The sequence below is a fragment of the Ovis aries genome, chromosome 7 (assembly GCF_016772045.2).
Source record: "Ovis aries strain OAR_USU_Benz2616 breed Rambouillet chromosome 7, ARS-UI_Ramb_v3.0, whole genome shotgun sequence".
NCBI classification, from domain to species: Eukaryota; Metazoa; Chordata; class Mammalia; order Artiodactyla; family Bovidae; genus Ovis; species Ovis aries.
In genome coordinates, this window is record NC_056060.1 from 6673208 (window position 1) to 6695606 (window position 22399).

The window sequence follows — 22399 nt, forward strand, 5'->3', positions numbered from 1 at the left end:
AGCTTGGGCGTGAAAAACAGAATAAACTGCATACAAGTAAGCAAAGAAGATGCAGGAGGAAAAAATGCAGTGGCATTCAGCTCCAGCAATGCTTAGACTTTACTGTATTTCCATACCAATAAAAAGAACACTAATTTTTAACCCTGAGCTATGAGGTCTGAAAGAATGATGTTTATATGGCACTGCAGAGAATCATTTCAAAATGAATTAGAGGGGGAAAAAAAGATTGGTTAGCCATGACACAGTGAGCCATCTATAGCCTAGTTCTCCAGTGACTACAACTAAAAACTCTAGTAGAATACTTTTTAAAGCTACCTGAGTAATCTGAAAAGTAAACAATAGCAGGTAAACTGGGGACTGAAACTAAAATCTAAATAACAACCTTGTAGTAAGTGAGTCTCCTGGTTTGCTTGGGTTTTTTGGTTCAGTTTTTTGCTCTTATTTTTGTTTCCAGCTTTGACCCTAAGCCTAAACCTAGAACTGCACAGTGGGCACAGATACCAAAAACTTCAGGAGAAATCCTTCCTAGCTTTATCGAGAAAATTAGAGAAAGGGCCCCCTGAACACCAGAAGGTGTGGGGGAAATCCTTGAGTTTTGCTGTTTTCTCTTTTTAGCTACAGAGCTATACTGCCACCAACTATGGTAGCTTGGACACTTAAAACTCAAGAGAAAACCTGTTTCTCTCCTCCTAGAGGAACCATAATCCCAAGAGTATGAAAAGAATCTCTTTTATTTTCTTCTCTCTTGTTTTTTTTTAACACTTTGCCCTGAAGATGGCCCCAGCTGCAGGAAACTACAATGAAAGGCTGACACTGAAAGAAATCCATCTTTCTGGTCATATAAACCCACATGTGGGGGTAGAGGGAGGAGAGGGTGCATGAAAATCCTGGAGAAAAGAGAGCAGGGAGGGGGACCATCTAATTCTGTATGTGATCCTACGTAAGTCTGAGGCGTTCTTAAAGGAATGATGCAAAGAGATAGAGGAAAACAATACAATGGGAAAGACTAGAGATCTCTTCAAGAAAATTGAAGATATCAAGGGAACATTTCATACAAAAATGGGCACAATAATGTACAAAAATGGTAAGAACCTAACAGAAGCAGCAGAGATTAAGAAGAGGTGGCAAGAATACACAGAACGATGAAAGAAAGGCCTTAAAGATCTGGGTTATCATGAAGGTGTGGTCACGCACCTAGAGCTGGACACTCTGGCATGTGACGTCAAGTAGGCCTCAGGAAGCATTATTATGAACAAAGCTAGTGGAATGACGGAATTCCAGCTGAGTTATTTAAAATCCTAAAAGATGACGCTGTTAAAAGTACTGTACTCAATATGCCAGCAAATTTGGAAAACTCAGCAGTGGCCAAAGGACTGGAAAGGGTCAGTTTTCATTCCTATCCCAAAGATGGGCAACGCCAAAGAATGTTCAAACTACCAAACAACTGCGCTCATTTCACATGCTAGCAAGATAATTCTCAAAATCCTTCAAGGCAGGCTTCAACAATACATGAACCAAGAACTTCCACATGTACAAGCTGGGTTTAGAAAAGGCAGAGGAACCAGAGATCAAATCGTCATCATTCACTGGATCACAGAGAAAGCAAGGGAAGTCAAGAAAAATATCTATCTACTTCTGCTTCATTGACTACGCTAAGGCTTTGACTCTGTGGATCTCAATAAACTGTGGAAAATCCATAAAGAGATGGGAGTACCAGACCATCGTACCTTACTTTTCTCAAGAGAAATCTGTATGAGGATCAAGCAGCAAAAGTTAAAGTTTACATGGAACAGTGGGCTGGTTCAAAATTGGGAAAGGAGTACAACAAGGCTGTATATTGCCACCCTGCTTATTTATCTTATATGCAGAGTACATCATAAGAAATGCCAGGCTGGATGAAGCACAAGCTGGAATCAAGATGGCCAGGAGAAATACCAACAGCCCTAGATAGGCAAAAGATTCCACTCTAATGGCAGAAAGCGAAGAGGGACTAAACAGCCTCTTGAAGAGGGTGAAAAAGGAGCATGAAAAAGCTGGCTTGAAACTCAACATTAAGAAAATGAAGATCATGGCATCCAGGCCTATCATTTTATGGCAAATAGAAGGGGAAAAGTGGAAGCAGTGACAGATTTTATTTTCTTGGGCTCTAAAATCATTGCAGATGGTAACTGCAACCATGAAACTAAAAGATACTTGCTCCTGGAAGGAAAGCTATGACACACCTAGACAGTATATTAAAAAGCAGAAATATCACTTTGCCAACAAAGGTCCATATATTCAAAGCTATGATTTTTCCAATAGTCATGCACAGATGTGAGAGTTGGACCCTAAAGATGGCTGAATGCTGAAGAATTAATGCTTTTGAATTGTGGTGCTGGAGAAGATTCCCTTAGACTGCAAGGAGATCAAACCAGTCAGTCCTAAAGGAAATCAACTATGAATATCCATCAGAAGGACTGATGCTGAAACTGAAGCTCAAACAGTTTGGCTACCTGATGCGAAGAGCCGACTCACTGGAAAAGACCCTGATGCTGGGAAAGATTGAGGGAAGGAGGAGAAGGGGACAAAAGAGGATGAGATGGCTAGATGGCATCACTGACTTAATGGACATGAAGTTGAGCAAACTCTGGAAGATAGTTTGGAGCCTGGTATGCTACAGTCCATAGGGCTTCAAAGAGTCAAGACATGACTTAGCGACTGAACAAGTCTTAGGCTCAACTCTGAGCTGTCCACATGCAGAACAGATTCAAAAAAGCATAATAAAGGCTTAGAGAATTGAACTATGATATTAACTACTTCCCAAATTCCAGATTAACCCCTGAATGGTACATGAGTCAGACAGACTCAAACAGCATAATAAAGGCTTTGAAAATTGAACTGATGTAACCACCACCCACAGAAGGCAACAGAATGGGCAGTCAGATCTAATCAGACTAACTGTCTCTTACAACAAACAAAAATCAACACCCTCTAGCAGATTTTAACAGGAACAAGAGTACAAAATATAACATTCAAAATCTACAGAATATTATGCAGAATTACTCAACTTGCAAAGAAAAGGAAAATCTGACTAATTCTTGAAAGAACAGTGACTTCACTTTCTAAAGTTTGATATTAAGTTGACTGTGTTCCTTCCCTTACCGCCTCATTGTTCCCCTTCCCTTTCTTAAAGCAATAGTGCACAACTTAGATTATTTTTGCTTAAAAAATTTGAACGAAAAACTTCATGCCATGGATTTTTTTCTTTTGCAAGACACCTGTTCATCACTTTGTTCAAATGTGAATGTTCCCCTATGCTTTTGAAATAAATTTCCTTTTGTAATTAAAAAAAAGAAAAGATAACAGATTTGAATGTCCCAGCCTGTCCAGTCCAGATGCTGGAATTATAAGACAAAGATTTTAAAACAGCTATTTAAATAATTCTCTAAGAGATAAAGGTAAACATTTATCCAATGGATGACAATAAAGTTCTCAGCATAGAAATAAAAACTATGAAAGAGAATCCAATGGAAATTTTAGGAGATATAATTGCTGACAAAGGTCCGTCTAATCAAAGCTATGGTTTTCCCAGTAGTCATGTATGAAAGTGAGAGCTGGATGATAAAGAAAGCTGAGTGCCAAAGAATTGATGCTTTTGAACTGCAGTGTTGGGGAAGACTCTTGACAGTCCCTTGGACTGCAAGGAGATCCAATCAGTCAATCCTAAATATTCACTGGAAGGACCAATGCTGAAGCTGAAGTTCCAATACTTTGGCCACCTGATGCAAAGAACTGACTCATTGGAAAAGACCCTGATGCTGAGAAAGACTGAAGGCAGGAGGAAAAGGGGTCAACAGAGGATGAGATGGTTGGATGGCATCACCAACTCAATCGACATGAGTTTGAGCAGGCTCCAGGAGTTGGTGACAGACAGGGAAGCCCAGCTTGCTGTGGTCCATGGGGTCGCAGAGTCAGACACAACTGAGCGACTGAACTGAACTGATTACATAATACCTGAAATTAAAAATTCACTGGACGGTCTCAACAACAGAATGGATATGACATAGGAAAGGCTAAGTGAATCTGAACACAAAGCAATAGAAATTATATAGTCTGAAAAACTGAGAGAAAAAAATGAAGAAAGTTAATACAGCCTCAAGGATCTGGGAAACTATCAGAAGGTCTAGCATCCACATCATTTAAATCCCAGAAAGAGAGAAGAAAAAGACTGGTACATAAAAAATATATGAAGAAATCATGACAGAAAACTTCCCAAGTTTGGTGAAAGATATAAGTTTACAGATTCAAGAAACTCAGTGAACCCCAAACAGGAAGAACACAGAGAAAATCATTACCAGACATGTCATAATCAAACTGCTAAAAACCAAAGATGGAAGGAATGGAAGCAGACAGATTTTAAAAGATGATATATTACACAGATGGAAAATGTGATTTAAATGGGGAAGGAGGTGCTTGACTACAAGGGACAGGGAGCACAAAGGAGGATTTGGTTTTTTTTTAAGTAACAGAACTGTTCTGGATCTTGAGTGTAGTAATTATTATGACGTCATGTACTAGTCAAAATGGTCCCCACATACCATTAAGAGCAAATGTTACTGTCTGTATATATAAAAGAACCAGAAATCTGAATACCCTCCTATACTGCTGCCCAGCTCTCATCCTCCATATCACGTCAATCACCATTTCCTACCAAATTTACTTTCTAAAGATTTCTCAGATTTGTCCTTTCCCCTCTGTTCCCACTGTTTCTGCCTAGCCGAGTTCTCATCATCCCAGTCTGTTACCACTTTGATCCTAAAAGCTAACCTGAATAGCCGCGCTTTGCAAAAGGTAACCCATGCTCTAACAGTACCAACTTTAACCCAGACACTTGTGAGAAATGCAGAATCTCAAACCCCATAGAACTCCTGAAATTGGAATCCACCTTTTAACAGGATTCTGAAGTGATTTAAAGAAATAAAAGACTTTTCATTGGAATTTACAAAGCCCCAATCCAGGGCATGCATGAGTGAATGAAAATCTGATTATGCTACTCCTCCACTTAAGATCTCACAGACGCATACAAGCTGTAAGAAGCCTTACATGACCTTATCCTACCTTTCTCTCCAACCTCATCTTTCACCACACCTATCACAACATTTAACACGTCAGTAATACTTAACTGTTTGCACGTTCCAGCACACATAACACATTGCTATGTCCCACCACGACACCTTTAGCCAGGCAGTTCCCTTGGCCTGAAAACCTCTCCATCTGACTTAACTCCTATCCACCTTCACGCCTCTATTCAGAAGCCAACCCTGTATAGCAGATGGGAATCCCCCTGTCAATGCAGGAGACACGGGTTTGATCCCTGGTCTAAGAAGATTTCACATGCCAAGGGCCAGCTAGCCCCCTGCCACAACTACTGAGCCGGTGCCAGTGTGCCAACTGCCTATGCTCAACAAGAGAAGCCACCACGATGAGGAAGCCCGTGCACCCCAACAAAGAGTAGCTCCCCAGTGACTGCAACTGGAGAAAGCATATGTGCAGCAACTCAAGGGAACCAAACATAAATAAATAAATTACAGAAGTCAACCCTCTCTGAGCTCCTCAACCAGCCTGCACCTACCTCCAACCCTGAACTTGCCACACAATATTGAAATGATCTGTTTATGGCTTTCCTGGCCTGTAGGTTTCTCAAAGGCAGTGGCCTCTTCTCTCTTATCTTCTCCCCGTGCCCAGCACAGAGAACTAGCTATGTTTTGTTGAAAGAACTACCATCTTCTCTTGATTCTTGTAAAGCTATCCGTCTCCAGTTTGGCAGTAACCAGTTCCCCCATCACACGATCGTTTCTGGAAAGTATAGGAACTGCCCCTTACACCTGAGTTAGGAGTCGCTTGAAGCGTAAGGCATGAAGGGTTTAGACCTAATACTTTTGTACCTGTGCAAAAAAGCCCCAGGCTAAGAAAGCAGGCTTTTTAAAAATGTTATAATGGTGGCTCAGAGGTTAAAGCGTCTGCCTCCAAAGCAGGAGATCCGGGTTCGATCCCTGGGTTGGGAAGATCCCCTGGAGAAGGAAATGGTAACCCACTCCAGTACTCTTGCCTGGAGAATCCCATGGACAAAGGTACCTGGTAGGCTACAGTCCACGGGGTCGCAAAGAGACACGACTGAGCGACTTCACTTTCTTTTCTTTTCTTCCAGTGCCACTTAACTATAAAGCTCATTCGGTCCTAGGTGAGGGGGTATGGGGAGGGTTTTGGGGTCTTTACCTACAAAGTTCTTAGCTCAGGCCTGGGCGCCCCACAGGCCCTACTCCCGCCTGCACGCAGTCTGGCTGGGCACACCTCCCCCTCAGATCTCCGAGGGCCACCCGCCGCCAGGGCCCCAGCCCAAGGGCGGTCACCTTCTCCAGGGCAGCGCCTCTTCCTCGGGGTCGCTCTCCGTCACGGACCCCTCTACCACCGTTTCATCGCTGTCCCAGTCTGCGGCCTGGGAGCCTTCTTCCATCTCCACGTCGCACTCGGAGTCTTTCTTATGCTCCTTCTCCAACTCCTCCATTTCCGCAAAACAAAACAAAAATGTTAATTAAAAAAAGTAAAAATCACAAAACAAAGATTGCTCTGAGGGCCAGGAGAAATTATGAGTTAATGAGAACATTCTTGGCGCGAGACCGGCCTCTTCTGCGCGTGCAGCGCCCTAGGCCGCGAGTGCGTTGTGAGGGAAGCGGGCCAGCGCCGCGCTGTGATCGCACGCGGCCGGCAGGGGGAGCCTCACGCGGCCGGCAGGGGGAGCCGCGCGCCGCCTGCAGGGGGAGCCGCGCGCCGCCCGTCGGCCCCGCCCCTCCGGCCCCGCCCCTCCGGCCCCGCCTCGCCCCGGCAGTGGCGGAAGGAGCCGAGCTAGCGCGAGAGGGCCCGGGGTTTCTCGATGAGCTAGGGCGTGGCTTGCTACCGCACCCGCTTTCCGCACCTTTGCTTTGGGGCCCGGCGGTCAAGGGACTGGAGCTGCGGCCTCCGGTATCAGACAGGAAGCGTTGCCGCAGACAGACCGCAGGCCGAGCCCGCCCAACGCTGCCGGCAGAGAGCGAGAGCTGGGTCAGGTCCCAGAATGTGATCTTAGCCCCGAAGAGTGCTTTTGAGTCCACCAACTGCTGCCTTTTTCACACCCCCTTTCCCCCAAAGTCGCCTTAAGTAGGCAAAAACAAAAATATTAATCAAGAGTTTTTAAATCATCAGCTGATTTATTAATAACTGATGTATCTTGTATTTCTTTTTTACCCCCTCATCAACTCTTTGGTTACCCTGGAATACAGTTTGTGTAGGAAAAGCAGGCTAAATGCTTTATTTTTTTTTTCCCTTTATTAATTTTTGTAATAATATGGGTGCCTGAGTGAGTGAGTCAGTGATAATTGCTTAGCCGTATCCGACTGCGACCCTGTGGACTGACTGCAGCCCACCAGGCTCCTCTGTCCATGGAATTCTTCAGGTAAGAATACTAGAGTGGGTTGCCATTTCCTTCTCCAAATATGGGTGCCTAGCAACATCCAAAAATTACCAATTATTATTTTTAAATGAAGTGGCTAGATTTTTATAATTTGATTTCAAACTCATTTAAAACAAGGCCAAGTGAGCTCCACCTGCCAAGTGAGAGGAAGACTCCAATATGACAGGCTGCTTCTGCACAGCAAGCCTTTAGTACCCACCCTGGAATCTTCGGAGTCTAGGCACATATTGGGTCTTGAAAGGTTTATCATGTAAATGTCAGGAAATAGGATTTTCTGACTCCTCAATGTACTTCACTTTTCAGTAGATAGAGTGGCTTTGTCATACCGTTATTTTACTGTTTAGATCTTATTTCAGCCACTGCTATCTAAAACAGTGGTTGTCTTTTAAACTTATTTGATGCTGGAGAAAGTGTGGAGAAAGGGGAATCATACGCAGTCTGCTGCCGCTGCTAAGTCACTTCAGTCGTGTCCAACTCTCTGAGACCCCATAGACAGCAGCCCACTAGGCTCCTCTGTCCCTGGGATTCTCCAGGCAAGAACACTGGACTGGGTTGCCATTTCCTTCTCCAATGCATGAAAGTGAAAAGTGAAAGTGAAGTCGCTCAGTCGTGGCCGACTCTTAGCAACCCCATGGACTGCAGCCCTCCAGGCTCCTTCGTCCATGGGATTTTCCAGGTAAGAGTACTGGCGTGGGTTGCCATTGCCTTCTCTGCCTACACAGTATAGAGATTCCTTAAAAAACTAAAGCTAGTAATCAGGCTTGTAGGCATATATCTGGAAAAGACAAAAACTCTAATTCAAAAAGATACATTGACCCCAATGTTAAAAGCAGCACTATTTACAGTAGCCAAGACATGGAAGCAACCCAGATGTGCACAGAGAGATGAATGGATAAGAAAGACATACACACACACGCACAAACACACACACACTGGAACATTACTCAGTCTTAAAGAATGAAATATTGTCATTTGCAGCAACATGGAAGGGCATAAAAAAATACTAAGTGAAGTAAAGCAGAGAAAGAGAAATATATGATATCACTTATATGTGGGGAAATAATGCAAATTAATTTATTTACAAAGCAGAGACAGACTCATAGACATACAAACAAACTTATGGTTACTAGAGGGGAAAGTGGGAGGTGGGGAGGGATAAGTTAAGAGTATGAGATTAACAGATACTGATATATAAAAAACAACAAAGATTTATTGTATAGCACAAGGAACTATATTCAATATCTTACAAAAACCTATAGTGGAAAGGAATCTAAGATCTGAATTACTTTGCTGTACACCTGAAATACAATATTGTAAATCAACATCAACTGTACTTCAATAAAAACAAAATTACCTACAGTTAATATACAAAAAAAAACTTACTTGAATATTCCTCTCCTCAACCCCATAAGCCAGGCAGAATAGTAATAAATATGCAAAGAACTAGACTTCTTTGTGTTTTTAACACCTCTTCACCTACATCCTCCATTGTTCAGTTCAGTTCAGTTCAGTCGCTCAGTTGTGTTCAACTCTTTGCGACCCCATGAATCGCAGCACGCCAGGCCTCCCTGTTCATCACCAACTCCCAGACTTCAGCCAAACTCATGTGCATTGAGTCAGTGATGCCATCCAGCCATCTCATCCTCTGTCGTCCCCTTCTCCTCCTGCCCCCAATCCCTCCCAGCATCAGAGACTTTTCCAATGAGTCAACCCTTCGCATGAGGTGGCCAAAGGATTCGAGTTTCAGCCTCAGCATCAGTCCTTCCAATAAACACCCAGGACTGATCTCCTTTAGAATGGACTGGTTGCATCTCCTTGCAGTCCAAAGGACTCTCAAGAGTCTTTTCCAACACCACAGTTCAAACGCATCAATTCTTTGGCACTCAGCTTTCTTCACAGTCCAACTCACATCCATACACGACCACTGGAAAAACCATAGTCTTGACTAGATAGACCTTTGTTGGCGAAGTAATATCTCTGCTTTTGAATATGCTATCTAGGTTGGTCATAACTTTCCTTCCAAGGAGTCAGCGTTTTTTAATTTCATGGCTGCAGTCACCATCTGCAGTGATTTTAGAGCCCCAGAAAATAAGGTCTGACACTGTTTCCTCTGTTTCCCCATCTATTTCACATGAAGATATGGGACCAAATACCATGATCTTCGTTTTCTGAATGTTGAGCTTTAAGCCAACTTTTTCACTCTCCTCTTTCACTTTCATCAAGAGGCTTTTCAGTTCCTCTTCACTTTCTGCCATAACGGTGGTGTCATCTGCATATCTGAGGTTATTGATGTTTCTCCCAGCAATCTTGATTCCAACTTGTGTTTCTTCCAGTCCAGCGTTCCTCATGATGTACTCTGCATAGAAGTTAAATAAGCAGGGTGACAATGTACAGCCTTGACGTACTCCTTTTCCAGTCTGTTGTTACATTTCCAGTTCTAACTGTTGCTTCCTACGAGGCAGGTAAGGTGGTCTGGTATTCCTATCTCTTTCAGAATTTTCCACAGTTTACTGTGATCCACACAGTCAAAGGCTTTGGCATAGGCAATAAAGCAGAAATAGATATTTTTCTGGAACTCTCTTGCTTTTTCAATGATCCAGCGGATGTTGGTATTTGATCTCTGGTTCCTCTGCCTTTTCTAAAACCAACTTGAACATCTGGAAGTACATGGTTCGCATATTGCTGAAGCCTGGCTTGGAGAATTTTAAGCATTACTTTACTAGCATGTGAGATGAGTGCGATTGTGCGGTAGTTTGACCATTCTTTGGCATTGCCTTTCTTTGGGATTGGAATGAAAACTGACCTTTTCCAGTCCTGTGGCCACTGCTGAGTTTTCCAAGTTTGCTGGCATATTGAGTACAGCACTTTCACAGCATCATCTTTTAGGATTTGAAATAGCTCAACTGGAATTCCATCACCTCCACTAGCTTTGTTCGAAGTGATGCTTCCTAAGGCCCACTTGACTTCACATTCCAGGATGTCTGGCTCTAGGTGAGTGGTCACACCATTGTGATTATCTGGGTCATGAAGCTCTTTTCTGTACAGTTCTTCTGTGTATTCTTGCCACCTCTTCTTAATATCTTCTGCTTCTGTTAGGTCCAGACCATTTCTGTCCTTTATCAAGCCCATCTTGGCATGAGATGTTCCCTTGGTATCTCTAATTTTCTTGAAGAGATCTCTAGTCTTTCCCATTCTGTTGTTTTCCTCTATTTCTTCGCATTGATCACTGAGGAAGGCTTTCTCATCTCTCCTTGCTCTTCTTTGGAACTCTGCATTCAGATGCTTATATCTTTCCTTTTCTCCTTTGCTTTTCACTTCTATTCTTTTCCCAGCTATTTGTAAGGCCTCCCCAGACAGCCATTTTGCTTTTTGCATTTCTTTTCCACAGGGATGGTCTTGATCCCTATCTTCTGTACAATGTCATGAACCTCTGTCCATAGTTCATCAGGCACTCTGTCTATCAGATCTAGTCCCTTAAATCTATTTCTCACTTCCACTGTATAATCATAAGGGATTTGATTTAGGTCATACCTGAATGGTCTAGTGGTTTTACCTACTTTCTTTAAGTCTGAATTTGGCAATAAGGAGTTCATGATGTGAGCCACAGGCAGCTCCCAGTCTTGCCTTTGCTGACTGTATAGAGCTTCTCCATCTTTGGCTGCAAAGAATATAATCAATCTGATTTCAGTGTTGACCATCTGGTGATGTTCATGTATAGAGTCTTCTCTTGTGTTGTTGGAAGAGGGTGTTTGCTATGACCAGTGCGTTCTCTTGGCAAAACTCTATTAGCCTTTGCCCTGCTTCATTCCATACTCCAAGGCCAAATTTGCCTGTTACTCCAGGTGTTTCTTGACTTCTTACTTTTGCATTCCAGTCCACTATAATAAGAAGGACATCTTTTTTGGGTGTTAGTTCTAAAAGGTCTTGTAGGTCTTCATAGAACCATTCTATTTCAGCTTCTTCAGTGTTACTGGTTGGGGCATAGGCTTGGATCACCATGATATTGAATTGTTTGCCTTGGAAACGAACAGAGATCATTCTGTCGTTTTTGAGATTGCACCCAAGTACTGCATTTCAGACTCTTTTGTTGACCACGATGGCTACTCCATTTCTTCTATGGGATTCCTGCCCACAGTAGTAGATATAATGGTCATCTGAGTTAAATTCACCCATTCCTGTCCATTTTAGTTTGCTGATTCCTAGAATGTCAACATTCACTCTTGCCATCTCCTGTTTGACCACTTCCAATTTGCCTTGATTCATGGACATAACATTCCAGGTTCCTATACAATATTGCTCTTTACAGCATCAGACCTTGCTTCTATCACCAGTCACATCCAAAACTAGGTATTGTTTTTGCTTTGGCTCCATCCCTTCATTCTTCCTGGAGCTATCTCTCCACTGATCTCCAATAGCATATTGGGCACCTACCAACCTGGGGAGTTCCTCTTTCAGTATCCTATCATTTTGCCTTTCCATACTGTTCATGGGGTTCTCAAGGCAAGAATACTGAAGTGGTTTGCCATTCCCTTCTCCAGTGGACCACATTCTGTCAGACCTCTCCACCATGACCTGTCCATCTTGGGTGGCCCCTCAGGGCATGGCTTAGTTTCATTGAGTTAGACAAGGCTGTGGTCCGTGTGATCAGATTGGCTAGTTTTCTGTGATTATGGTTTCAGTGTGTCTGCCCTCTGATGCTCTCTCACAACACCCACTGTCTTATTTGGGTTTCTCTTACCTTGGTCATGGGGTATCTCTTCACGGCTGCTCCGGCAAAACACAGCTGCTGCTCCTTACCTTGGAGGAGGAGTATCTCCTCTTCACCGCCCCTCCTGACCTTGAATGTGGAGTAGCCCCTCTCGTCCCTCCTGCACCTGAGCAGCCACCGCTCCTTACACGTGGGGTAGCTAGTCTCGGCCGCCTCCCTTGACCTCAGACGTGGGCACCTCTCTGCCATCGCCTTGACCTCTAAAGTGAATTAAAAGTAGAGTGCCAGCTTGGCCACCTCAGATTTCCATTAGGCACTGATAATTTCAAATTTCAGGACCTAAATTTGTTTTGAATATCCAATAGCATATATGAAAGTGAAAGTGAAGTCGCTCAGTCATATCCGACTCTTTGCGACCCCATGGACTGTAGCCCACCAGGCTCCTCCATCCATGGAATTTTCCAGGCAAGTTGCCATTTCCTTCTCCAAGGGATCTTCCTGACCCAGGGATCAAACCCCGGTCTCCTGCATTGCAGGCAGATGCTTTACTGTCTGAGCCACCAGCAGCTGACTAATAGCATATATGCTATGCCACAAATGTTCATGAGGATCAATGCCCTGGAGGAGGATTGGGAATTAGGGCCCTTCCTTTACTGCGCTCTCGTCTTAATGGATGAGGCAGACGATAAACAAGTACATGAATAAATCAGATAACTCAGAGAGTGATCTGTGCCTGAAAGAGGGTGCTGATTAGACACCGTGATCAGAGACCACCTCTCTGAGGAGGTGACATTTGACCTAAGACCTACAAAATGAACAAAAGTGCAAAGACTGAGACATCCCAGGAGGCTTCTGCGCCTGGAGCTGCGGAGTCAGGGGAGAGCAATGTGGAACAATGCTCAGGCACTAAGCAGGAAGTGCAGTATGTAATCTGTAATGTAACGAGAATTGCTTGGAAGTATGGATTTTGAAAAAGAAGTCTCAGGATTTATAGCTACACAATATGCGTGATTTATAATGAAAATTCTTTCCTGCCTATAGCTTCATATCGTCTCCATTCTATCCAGGGTACTTTTCATTTTTTTAACCTTTTATTTTGTACTGAGGTATAGCTGATTAACAATGTTGTGATAGTTTCAGGTGAACAGTGAAGAGACCCAACCATATATTTACATGTATCCATTCTCCCCCAAAACTCCTCCCCCATCCAGGCTGCCACATAATATTGATCAGAGTTCTGTAAGTTATACAGTAGGTCACGTTAGTCATCCATTTTAAATATGGCAGGGTGCACATGTCCATCCCAAACTCCCTAACTATCCTGGTTACTTTGGATCCCAGAACTATAAGATTTGAGTCTTTTATGGAAGGTTTGATTAATAATAAATAGAATACAACTTGAATATCTAAGAGAGTAAACCCACATTTCACTTTATTACTTTATTTACCACCTCCCACAATAAAGATAGATAAAGTATTTCACTGACTACTTCACGGTAAATATTTTAAAATACACTTTCCTAAAAGAACATTCATTTTCTCAATGATTTGGATTAAAAAAAAGAATGTTGTTGTTCATCAACCCAAACAATTCATATGGTGTTTAGCACAAATCAGAACTGTTTTGTGAACTGAAAATTGAATGAGAATACTATGCAATCAGAAAAATTGGGATACGTGAAACCCTTTCTCAAAAACTGCAAAATGTGGGAAAACAAAGAGACTAGTTTGCACAGGATTAGATGTTGGTTCAGTACCTAAATTTGTTCTGCAGTCACATTATAGTTGATTCACTGCAGAACTTTGCCAAGCACAACTCCTACAGGCTATGTCCTTCTTAGCACAGAATTTAATACAGAAGTTCAACTTTACTTTAAAATAGCATGCATAGAATAGATATGGAAATACTTCAGAAAGTTAAAAGCACTATGAAATTTAAGATAGTAGCCTGCACGTGTGCATGCTAAGTAAATCAATCCTTTCTGACTCTTTGCCACCATACAGATTGTAGCCTGCCATGCTCCTCCATCCATGGGATGTTCTAGGCAAGAATACTGGAGTGAGTTGCCGTTTCCTTCCCCAGGAGATCTTCCCAACCCAGGGATCGAACCTGCATTTCTTACATCTCCTGCATTGGCAAGCAGGCTCTTTACCACTAGCGCCACCTGGGAAGTCATTAAGATAGTAGGCTAAGATGCAATTAATATTTCATTTTTTAAAAATCTGAAAAATAACTAATAGAATCCGTTATTCTGATAACAGACAAAAAAAATAGAAGGAAGTCCATAAAATCAGCAAAAGATGACTGCAAAAACATCCAGCATTTCAAAAATGAGAAACAGAGGGTTAGACATGCCTAGTAGTAAATTATAACAACCCTCCGTGACCCACTGCCCCAGGATGCCTGCAAGGTGTTGCTATTGTGTGTGATCTTTACCATTATAGTTATTCATTGTTTAGCTGTACTGGACCATGAATAATACATTTTTTTTAGAAGGGAAAATGCAAAATGTCCCAGTTAGGGGCAACAGTGATACACTGATCATCTGTCTCAGAAAGAGAACTACAACATTTTATCATTTATGATGACATGAAAAAGCAACAATACTGTAACATGATTATGAAGGTTTTGTAAGGATTCTTAAGATTATTTTTCCCCTATAATATAATCATCATATGGTCAATACCAAAATCAGATTGATTATATTCTTTGCAGCCAAAGATGGAGAAGCTCTATACAGTCAGCAAAAGCAAGACTGGGAGCTGCCTGTGGCTCACATCATGAACTCCTTATTGCCAAATTCAGACTTAAATTGAAGAAAGTAGGTAAAACCACTAGACCATTCATGTATGACCTAAATCAAATCCCTTATGATTATACAGTGGAAGTGAGAAATAGATTTAAGGGACTAGATCTGATAGAGTGCCTGATGGACTATGGACAGAAGTTCATGACATTGTACAGAAGACAGGGATCAAGACCATCCCCGTGGAAAAGAAATGCAAAAAAGCAAAATGGCTGTCTGGGGAGGCCTTACAAATAGCTGGGAAAAGAATAGAAGTGAAAAGCAAAGGAGAAAAGGAACGATATAAGCATCTGAATGCAGAGTTCCAAAAGAAGAGCAAGGAGAGATAAGAAAGCCTTCCTCAGTGATCAATGCAAAGAAATAGAGGAAAACAACAGAATGGGAAAGACTAGAGATCTCTTCAAGAAAATTAGAGATACCAAGGGAACATTTCATGCAAAGATGGGCTTGATAAAGGACAGAAATGGTATGGACCTAACAGAAGCAGAAGATATTAAGAAGAGGTGGCAAGAGTACACAGAAGAGCTGTACAAAAAAGAGTTTCATGACCCAGATAATCACAATGGTGTGACCACTCACCTAGAGCCAGACATCCTGAAGTGTGAAGTCAAGTGGGCCTTAGGAAGCATCACTACAGAGGTGATGGAATTCCAGTTGAGCTACTTCAAATCCTAAAACATGATGCTGTGAAAGTGCTGCACTCAGTATGCCAGTGAATTTGGAAAACTCCTTTTCCAGAGGACCGAGAAAGGTCAGTTTTCATTCCAATCTCAAAGAAAGACAATGCCAAAGAATGCTCAAACTACTGCACAATTGCACTCATCACACACACTAGCAAAGTAATGCTCAAAATTCTCCAAGCCACGCTTCAAGAATACATGAAACAAGAACTTCCAGGTGTTCGAGCTGGTTTTAGAAAAGACAGAGGAACCATAAGTCAAATCGCCAACATACATTGGATCATCAAAAAAGTGAGAGAGTTCCAGAAAAACATCTACTTCTGCTTCATTGACTACACCAAAGTCTTTGACTATGGATCACAACAAACTGTGGATAATTCTTCAAGAGATGGGTACCGGGGTCCAGCCCTGGTTGGATTCAGAGGATCCTCAGGGGGACGGCATCAGCGACCTAGATGCATTATTTAGAGATATAGAAAGAGATAAAGAAGGAATATAGCAGTTAGGAAAATATAGGACAGAAAGAGACTGATACTCCTTGGTTTACACAGAAAGCCAATAAAGTCTCAGACAAGAGACTTGCTCTGTTCACGTAGGCCACAGGTGCCCACTTGAATAGCAGAGGGTGCCCCAACTTGGGCTCCCTCTTGCATGGGTCTTAGAAGCCCGGGCAGGAAAGTGAACTCAGAGGGCCTCTACGCCCCAAGGAGTCAGCCTGAAAAGAAGATAAAGAAAGAAACAAAGAAAGACACGGGGCGACCAAGCTTCAGTAAGTGAGGCCCAAACTTTATTTTCCAGGGAAGCTTATATACCTTGAGTTGTACATTGAAAATAATGGAAGACGCATCGTCATGCAGGGTCAGCAGTCCTGACCCTTATCAGGACCAGGCGTTCTCCCTGCATTCCTTCTGATATACAAAGATCTTGGGTGATTTACATCATCTTCTGGCCAGAGGGCCTGCTAACATCTTATGACCCTTTCTGATAATGATTAGTCAGCCAGAAAACTCATTTTCTCCAAAGGTGATTTTTCTAAAGTCAGGCACCACCCTCCGAAAGCACTAGATAAGGTTGCATTCCTATAGGGTAAAGGTGAAGTGGGCTATAGCATGGGAGAAATTTATTATTTCAAGGTCTAATGTGGTTAAATCAAAGGACATTGTTCACAAGCTTTAGAGAAAGGTGGTCAGGGATAGCCCCCCGTTAACATCAGAGGTGTTGGTGAGAAGCATGATATAGTAAAACAGACAGATTCTGGTTTGGGGGTAGATGCTCAAGAGGGTTCATGGGGGTCCCTTGAGGCCTGATCTCACCTTTGCCCATCAGGTCTCTTCCTCATGACCTTTGCCATCGGTGGGATCTCCCGTGCTGTCTCTTGGCAGATGGGAATACCAGACCACCTTACCTGCTTCCTGAGAAATCTGTATGCAGGTCAGGAAGCAACAGTTAGAACTGGACATGGAACAACAGACTGGTTCCAAATAGGAAAAGGAGTACGTCAAGGCTGTATATTGTCACCCTGCTTATTTAACTTCTATGCAGAGTACATCATGAGAAACGCTGGGCTGGAAGAAGCACAAGCTAGAATCAAGATTGCCAGGAGAAATATCAGTAACCTCAGATATGCAGATGACACCATCCTTATGACAGAAAGCAAAGAGGAACTAAAGAGCCTTTTGATGAAAGTGAAAGAGGAGAATGAAAACCTGGCTTAAAACTTAGCTTTCAAAAAACGAAGATCATGGCATCTGGTCCCACCACTTCATGGCAAATAGATGGGGGAACAATGGAAACAGTGACAGACTTTATTTTCTTAGGCTCTAAAATCACTGCAGATGGTGATTGCAGCCATGAAATTAAAAGATGCTTGCTCCTTGGAAGAAAAGCTATAACAAACCTCCTCATAGTAGTAGTGTTAGTCGCTCATTCTTTTTGATCCCACGGACTGCAGCCTGCCAGGCTCCTCTGTCCATAGGATTTTCCAGGCAAGAATACTGGAGTGGGTTGCCATTTCCTCCTCCAGGGGATTGTCCCAACCCAGGTATCAAACCCACATCTCTTACATCTCATGCATTTGCAGGAAGGTTCTTTACCACTAGTGTTACCTGGGCAGCCCTAGCTTACAAACCCAGACAAACTTAGACAGCATATTAAAAGTAGAGACATTACTTTGCCAACAAAGGTTTGTCTAGTCAAAGCTATGGTTTTCCAGTAATCATGTACAGATCTGAGAGTGGGACCATAAAGAAAGCTGAGCGCCAAAGAATTGATGCTTTTGAACTGTGGTGTTGGAGAAGACTCTTGAGAGTCCCTTGACCTGCAAGGAGATCAAACCAGTCAATCCTAAAGGAAATCAGTCCTGAATATTCAACGGGATGACTGATGCTGAAGCTGAAGCTGCAATACTTTAGCCACCTGATGTGAAGAACTGGCTCATTAGGAAAGACCCTGATGCTGGGAAAGATTGAGGGCAGGAGGAGAAGGGAATGACAGAGGATGAGATGGTTGGATGGCATCACCGACTCGATGGACATGAGTTTGAGCAAGCTCCGGGAGTTGTTGATAGACAGGGAAGCCTGGCATGCTGTGGTTCATGGGGTCACAAAGAGTTGGACATGGCTGAGGTACTGAACGGAACTGAGGGGGACTGAGGAAATAAGAGGGTATCAATTATATCAAGCCACCGCCTGACCTTGCTACTGAAGAACTGTATAATTTTTTTAATATCTTTCCTTCATGAAGGGATAATTTACATATAATGACATTACATAACTTAGAGTTCAGCTCAGTATGTGGTGGAACTATCGTAAATTTATATATTTCTTAAAAAGCATACACAACCTATAGGAGGAAAATGGGAGTGGTAGGTATAAAAATGGTAATAATGCAAATCCTAAAAGTATAATTTACATAGTTGATACATAATAAAAATATAGATTTTAATTGATTTTTGGACTCATGAAATTGCAAATTTACACATGGTAATGGGTCTTTTTTGTGTATAATTGAAACAGTCATGTAAACAAGTTTCAGTTCAGTTGCTCAGTTGTGTCTGCCTATTTTTGACCCCATGGACTGCAGCACAGCAGGCTTCTCTGTCCATCACCATCTCCCAGAGCTTGCTCAAATTCATGTCCATCGAGCCGGTGATGCCATCCAACCATCTCATCCTCTGTCGTCCCCTTCTCCTCCTGCCCCCAATCCCTCCCAGCATCAGGGTCTTTTCCAGTGAGTCAGTTCTTCACATCAGGTGGCCAAAGTATTGGAGCTTCAGCTTCAGCATCAGTCCTTCTGTTGAATATTCAGGACTGATTTCCTCTAGGATTGACTAGCTTGATCTCCTTGCAGGTCAAGGGACTCTCAAGAGTCTTCTCCAACACCACAGTTCAAAAGCATCAATTCTTCAGCACTCAACTTTCTTTATAGTCCAACTCTCACACCTATACATGATCACTGGAAAAACCATAGCTTTGACTAGATGGACCTTTGTTGGCAAAGTAATGTCTCTGCTTTTTTGATATGCTGTCTAGGTTTGTCATAGCTTTTCTTCCAAGGAGCAAGTGTCTTTTAATTTCATGGCTGCAGTCACCATCTGCAGTGATTTTGGAAACCAAGAAAATAAAGTTTTGTTTCCCCATCTATTTGCCATGAAGTAATGGGACCGGGTGCCATGATCTTAGTTTTTTGAAAGTTGAGTTTTAAGGCAGCTTTTTTGAAAGACAAAAATCCTAGCCACAAAAGGTTAACCAGAATTTTGATGTAGTTAATGATGCAATTCAATAATTTTGACAATATATTTACACTCAGGAAATCACTGCTTAAAACAGGATAAAGAATATTTCCATTGCTTCTGTCCTTTCCTTGATACCTATCCCCAGACAAAGATTTTCTGATTTCCATCATGTAAAGTAGTTTCTCTATCACCACAGAGTAGTCTTTCATACAAATGGAATCATATAATATGTATCTTTTTAAAATTGGCTTCTTTTAGTAAGTTTGATGCTTTTAAGATTCACTGATGTGGTTTATATTCCTTTTTTTGCTGAGTACTATTACATTGTATGAATATACCAAATTTATTTAGTCCTTTCATTGTGAACAAATATTTATTTCCACTTTGGAGGCTATTATAAATAGACTGCTAGTCATACTCTCATTGAAGTCTTTTTGTGGATGTATGTTTTCATTTCTCTTAGGTAAATACCTAGAGTACAACTGCTGAGGCATATGGTAAATATATGTTTATAAGCATTTGCCTTTCTGTACTCCTACCAGCCATGTATGAAAGCTCCGTTTGCTCCGTTTCTTCACCAACAGTTGATATTGTCAGTCTTCTATGTATTACCCATTCTGGTGGGCATGAAACAGTATCTTATTGTGCTTTTTAAAAAACAATTGTATTTATGTATTTATTTTTGGCCGCGCTGGGTCTTCAGTGCTTTGTGCAGGCTTTGTCTGTTATGGAAGGTGGTGGCTACTCTATGTTGCAATACGCAGTCTTCTCGTGGTATGGTTTTGCTTGTTGCAGAGCACGGGCTGCTGATGCACAGGCTGAAGTGATTGCTCGTGGACTACTTCATGGACTTGGCAGTTGCAGCCATGGGCTCCAGAAATGGGCTCAGTAGCTGTGGTGCACAGACTTAGTTGCTCTGCAGCATGTGGGATCTTCCCAGACCAGGGATCAAACTCATGTGTCCCCTGTATTGGCAGACGAATACTTAACCTGCTGCACCACGAGGGAAGTCCTCACTGTGGTTTTAATTTGCATTTCCCTCATGGCTAAGGATACTAAGCACCTTCTGTATGCTTTTTGGCTGTAATTTTTTTGAAGTGTCTGTTCAAACTTTTTGCCCACTTGCCAGTTGGGCTATGCGTATTTTAATTGTTTGTTTGTAGGAGTCCTTCACTCATTCTGAATGTGAGGCCTTTGTCAGATACATGTATAATAAATATTTTTTAATGTGTCTTTGGCTTGCCTATTCATTTTATTACTAATGTCTTTTTATCAGGCAAGAGGTTTGAATTTGGATGATGTCTGGTGTATACATTTTTTTTGATATGGTTAATGCTTGCATTAGTTTCCTAAGGCTGCCATAATAAATTACCACATACAGTATGGCTTAAAATAACAGAAATTCATTATCTCACAATTCTGAAGCCAGAAGTCTAAAATCAAGGTGTTGGCCAGGACAGGTTCTCTCCAAAGCTTCCAGGTGAGAATCTGTTCCATGCCTTTCTCTTAGCTTCTGCTTTTCCTGACAGTTCTGGTCATTCATTGCCTTGATTCCAATCTCTACTCCATCATCCATTGGTGTTCTCCCTGTACAATCTCTACTCCATTATCCATTGGTGTTCTCCCAATCCCTGGGTTGGAAATTCTCTGTGTTTCTTCTCCTCTTCTTGTAAGAACAGTAGTCAGAGTAGAGCCTACCCTATTCCACTGGACCTCAGCTTAAGTTATATAATTACAACAAAACAACCCTATTTCCTGATAAGGTCACATTCTGAGGTTCCTAGAAGGATATGAGTTTGTGGGAGAGGATACTAAACAGCCCAATACAGTGCTCTTTTTGTCTTATGCTAAAAATCTTGGCGTAAGCCAAAGTCAAAAAGATATTTTCCCTTGTTTTCTTCTGGAAACAGTATGGTTCTAACCCTACATTTCATTCTGTGTTTTATCTCAGATTACTTTTTGTGTATGTATTGAGGTTGGGGACAAGATTCTTTTTTTTTTTTTTTTTTCCATATGCATGTCCTGTTGTTCCAGCACCTTGTGTTATAAGGTTAGCCTTTTTTCATTTTATGGCTTGGCACTTCCACTTATTTTTATTACAGTTATGACATCTTTCCTATACGATAATTACCAGAGTTAAATATTGATTAAGCATAATTAGACCATAGGTGAATATTGGTTTCTTCTTGCATCATCCGTATAGTGAAAAAAAAATATGATTGTGTGTCCTTTAGCTTAAATTTTCACATTGTGGGCAATGATTATGAAAGGAGAGGTTCGGTAGAGGAAAGCATTAAATGAGATGATGGGAGGTTGAACTGTTTTCCAGACACAGAAGGAAGAAAGGACATTCCAGGTAGAAAGACCAAACCTCATGACTCAGGGGCAGAAGGCCCTACATCTAGAACTGGCTCTTTATAACATGATTTCTTTGTGGCAGTTCAAAGTTGAGTTCCAGTTAATCATTTTACAAGCCATATACTGAAAGAAATAGTCGCTGTTGGTGAGCCTCAGTTGAGGAAGATTATATACAGGCAAAGGGACCACAGCTAACCAGCCCCAGGCGAGCGGTCGTTATTTCTTTCTGTCACCATTCTCCTTCAACAATCATTTTACCTTTTGCTTTTCTTTCTTTGGGCTTCCTTGGTGGCTCAGCTGGTAAAGAATCCACCTGCAATGCGGGAGACCTGGGTTCAATCCCTGGGTTGGAAAGATCCCTTAGAGAAGGGAAAGGCTACCCACTCCAGTATTGTGTCCTGGAGAATTCCATGGACTGTGTAGTCCACAGGGTCACAAAGAGTCGGGAAGATTCCCTGGGGAAGGAAATGGCAACCCACCCCACTACTCTTGCCTGGAAAATTCCATGGATGGAGGAGACTGGTAGGCTACAGTCCATGGGATCGCAGAGTCGGACACGACTGAGCAACTTCACTGGTTCACTGATTTTCCTCTTTACTGTCCGCCTCTAGTCTTCCACCTCGTACT

The 22399-nt window shown here is 42.2% G+C and overlaps 1 protein-coding gene and 1 long non-coding RNA gene across 2 annotated transcripts in view; one reads left to right on the plus strand and one right to left on the minus strand.

Moving 5' to 3' along the window:
* The window catches only part of ANKRD31 (ankyrin repeat domain 31), a 132833-nt gene extending 126131 nt beyond the window's left edge, over positions 1-6702 (minus strand). Inside the window, exon 1 of the mRNA XM_060418743.1 lies at positions 6390-6702. Coding sequence (XP_060274726.1) covers positions 6390-6544 — 155 coding nt within the window. The 5' untranslated portion in view covers positions 6545-6702. The remainder of the gene's footprint in view (positions 1-6389) is intronic.
* Positions 6703-6941: 239 nt separating this feature from the next.
* Positions 6942-22399, plus strand: part of LOC121819931 (uncharacterized) — a 31513-nt gene continuing 16055 nt past the window's right edge. Inside the window, exons 1-2 of the long non-coding RNA XR_006060282.2 lie at positions 6942-7468; positions 7979-8162. This is a non-coding gene — a long non-coding RNA (uncharacterized LOC121819931). The remainder of the gene's footprint in view (positions 7469-7978; positions 8163-22399) is intronic.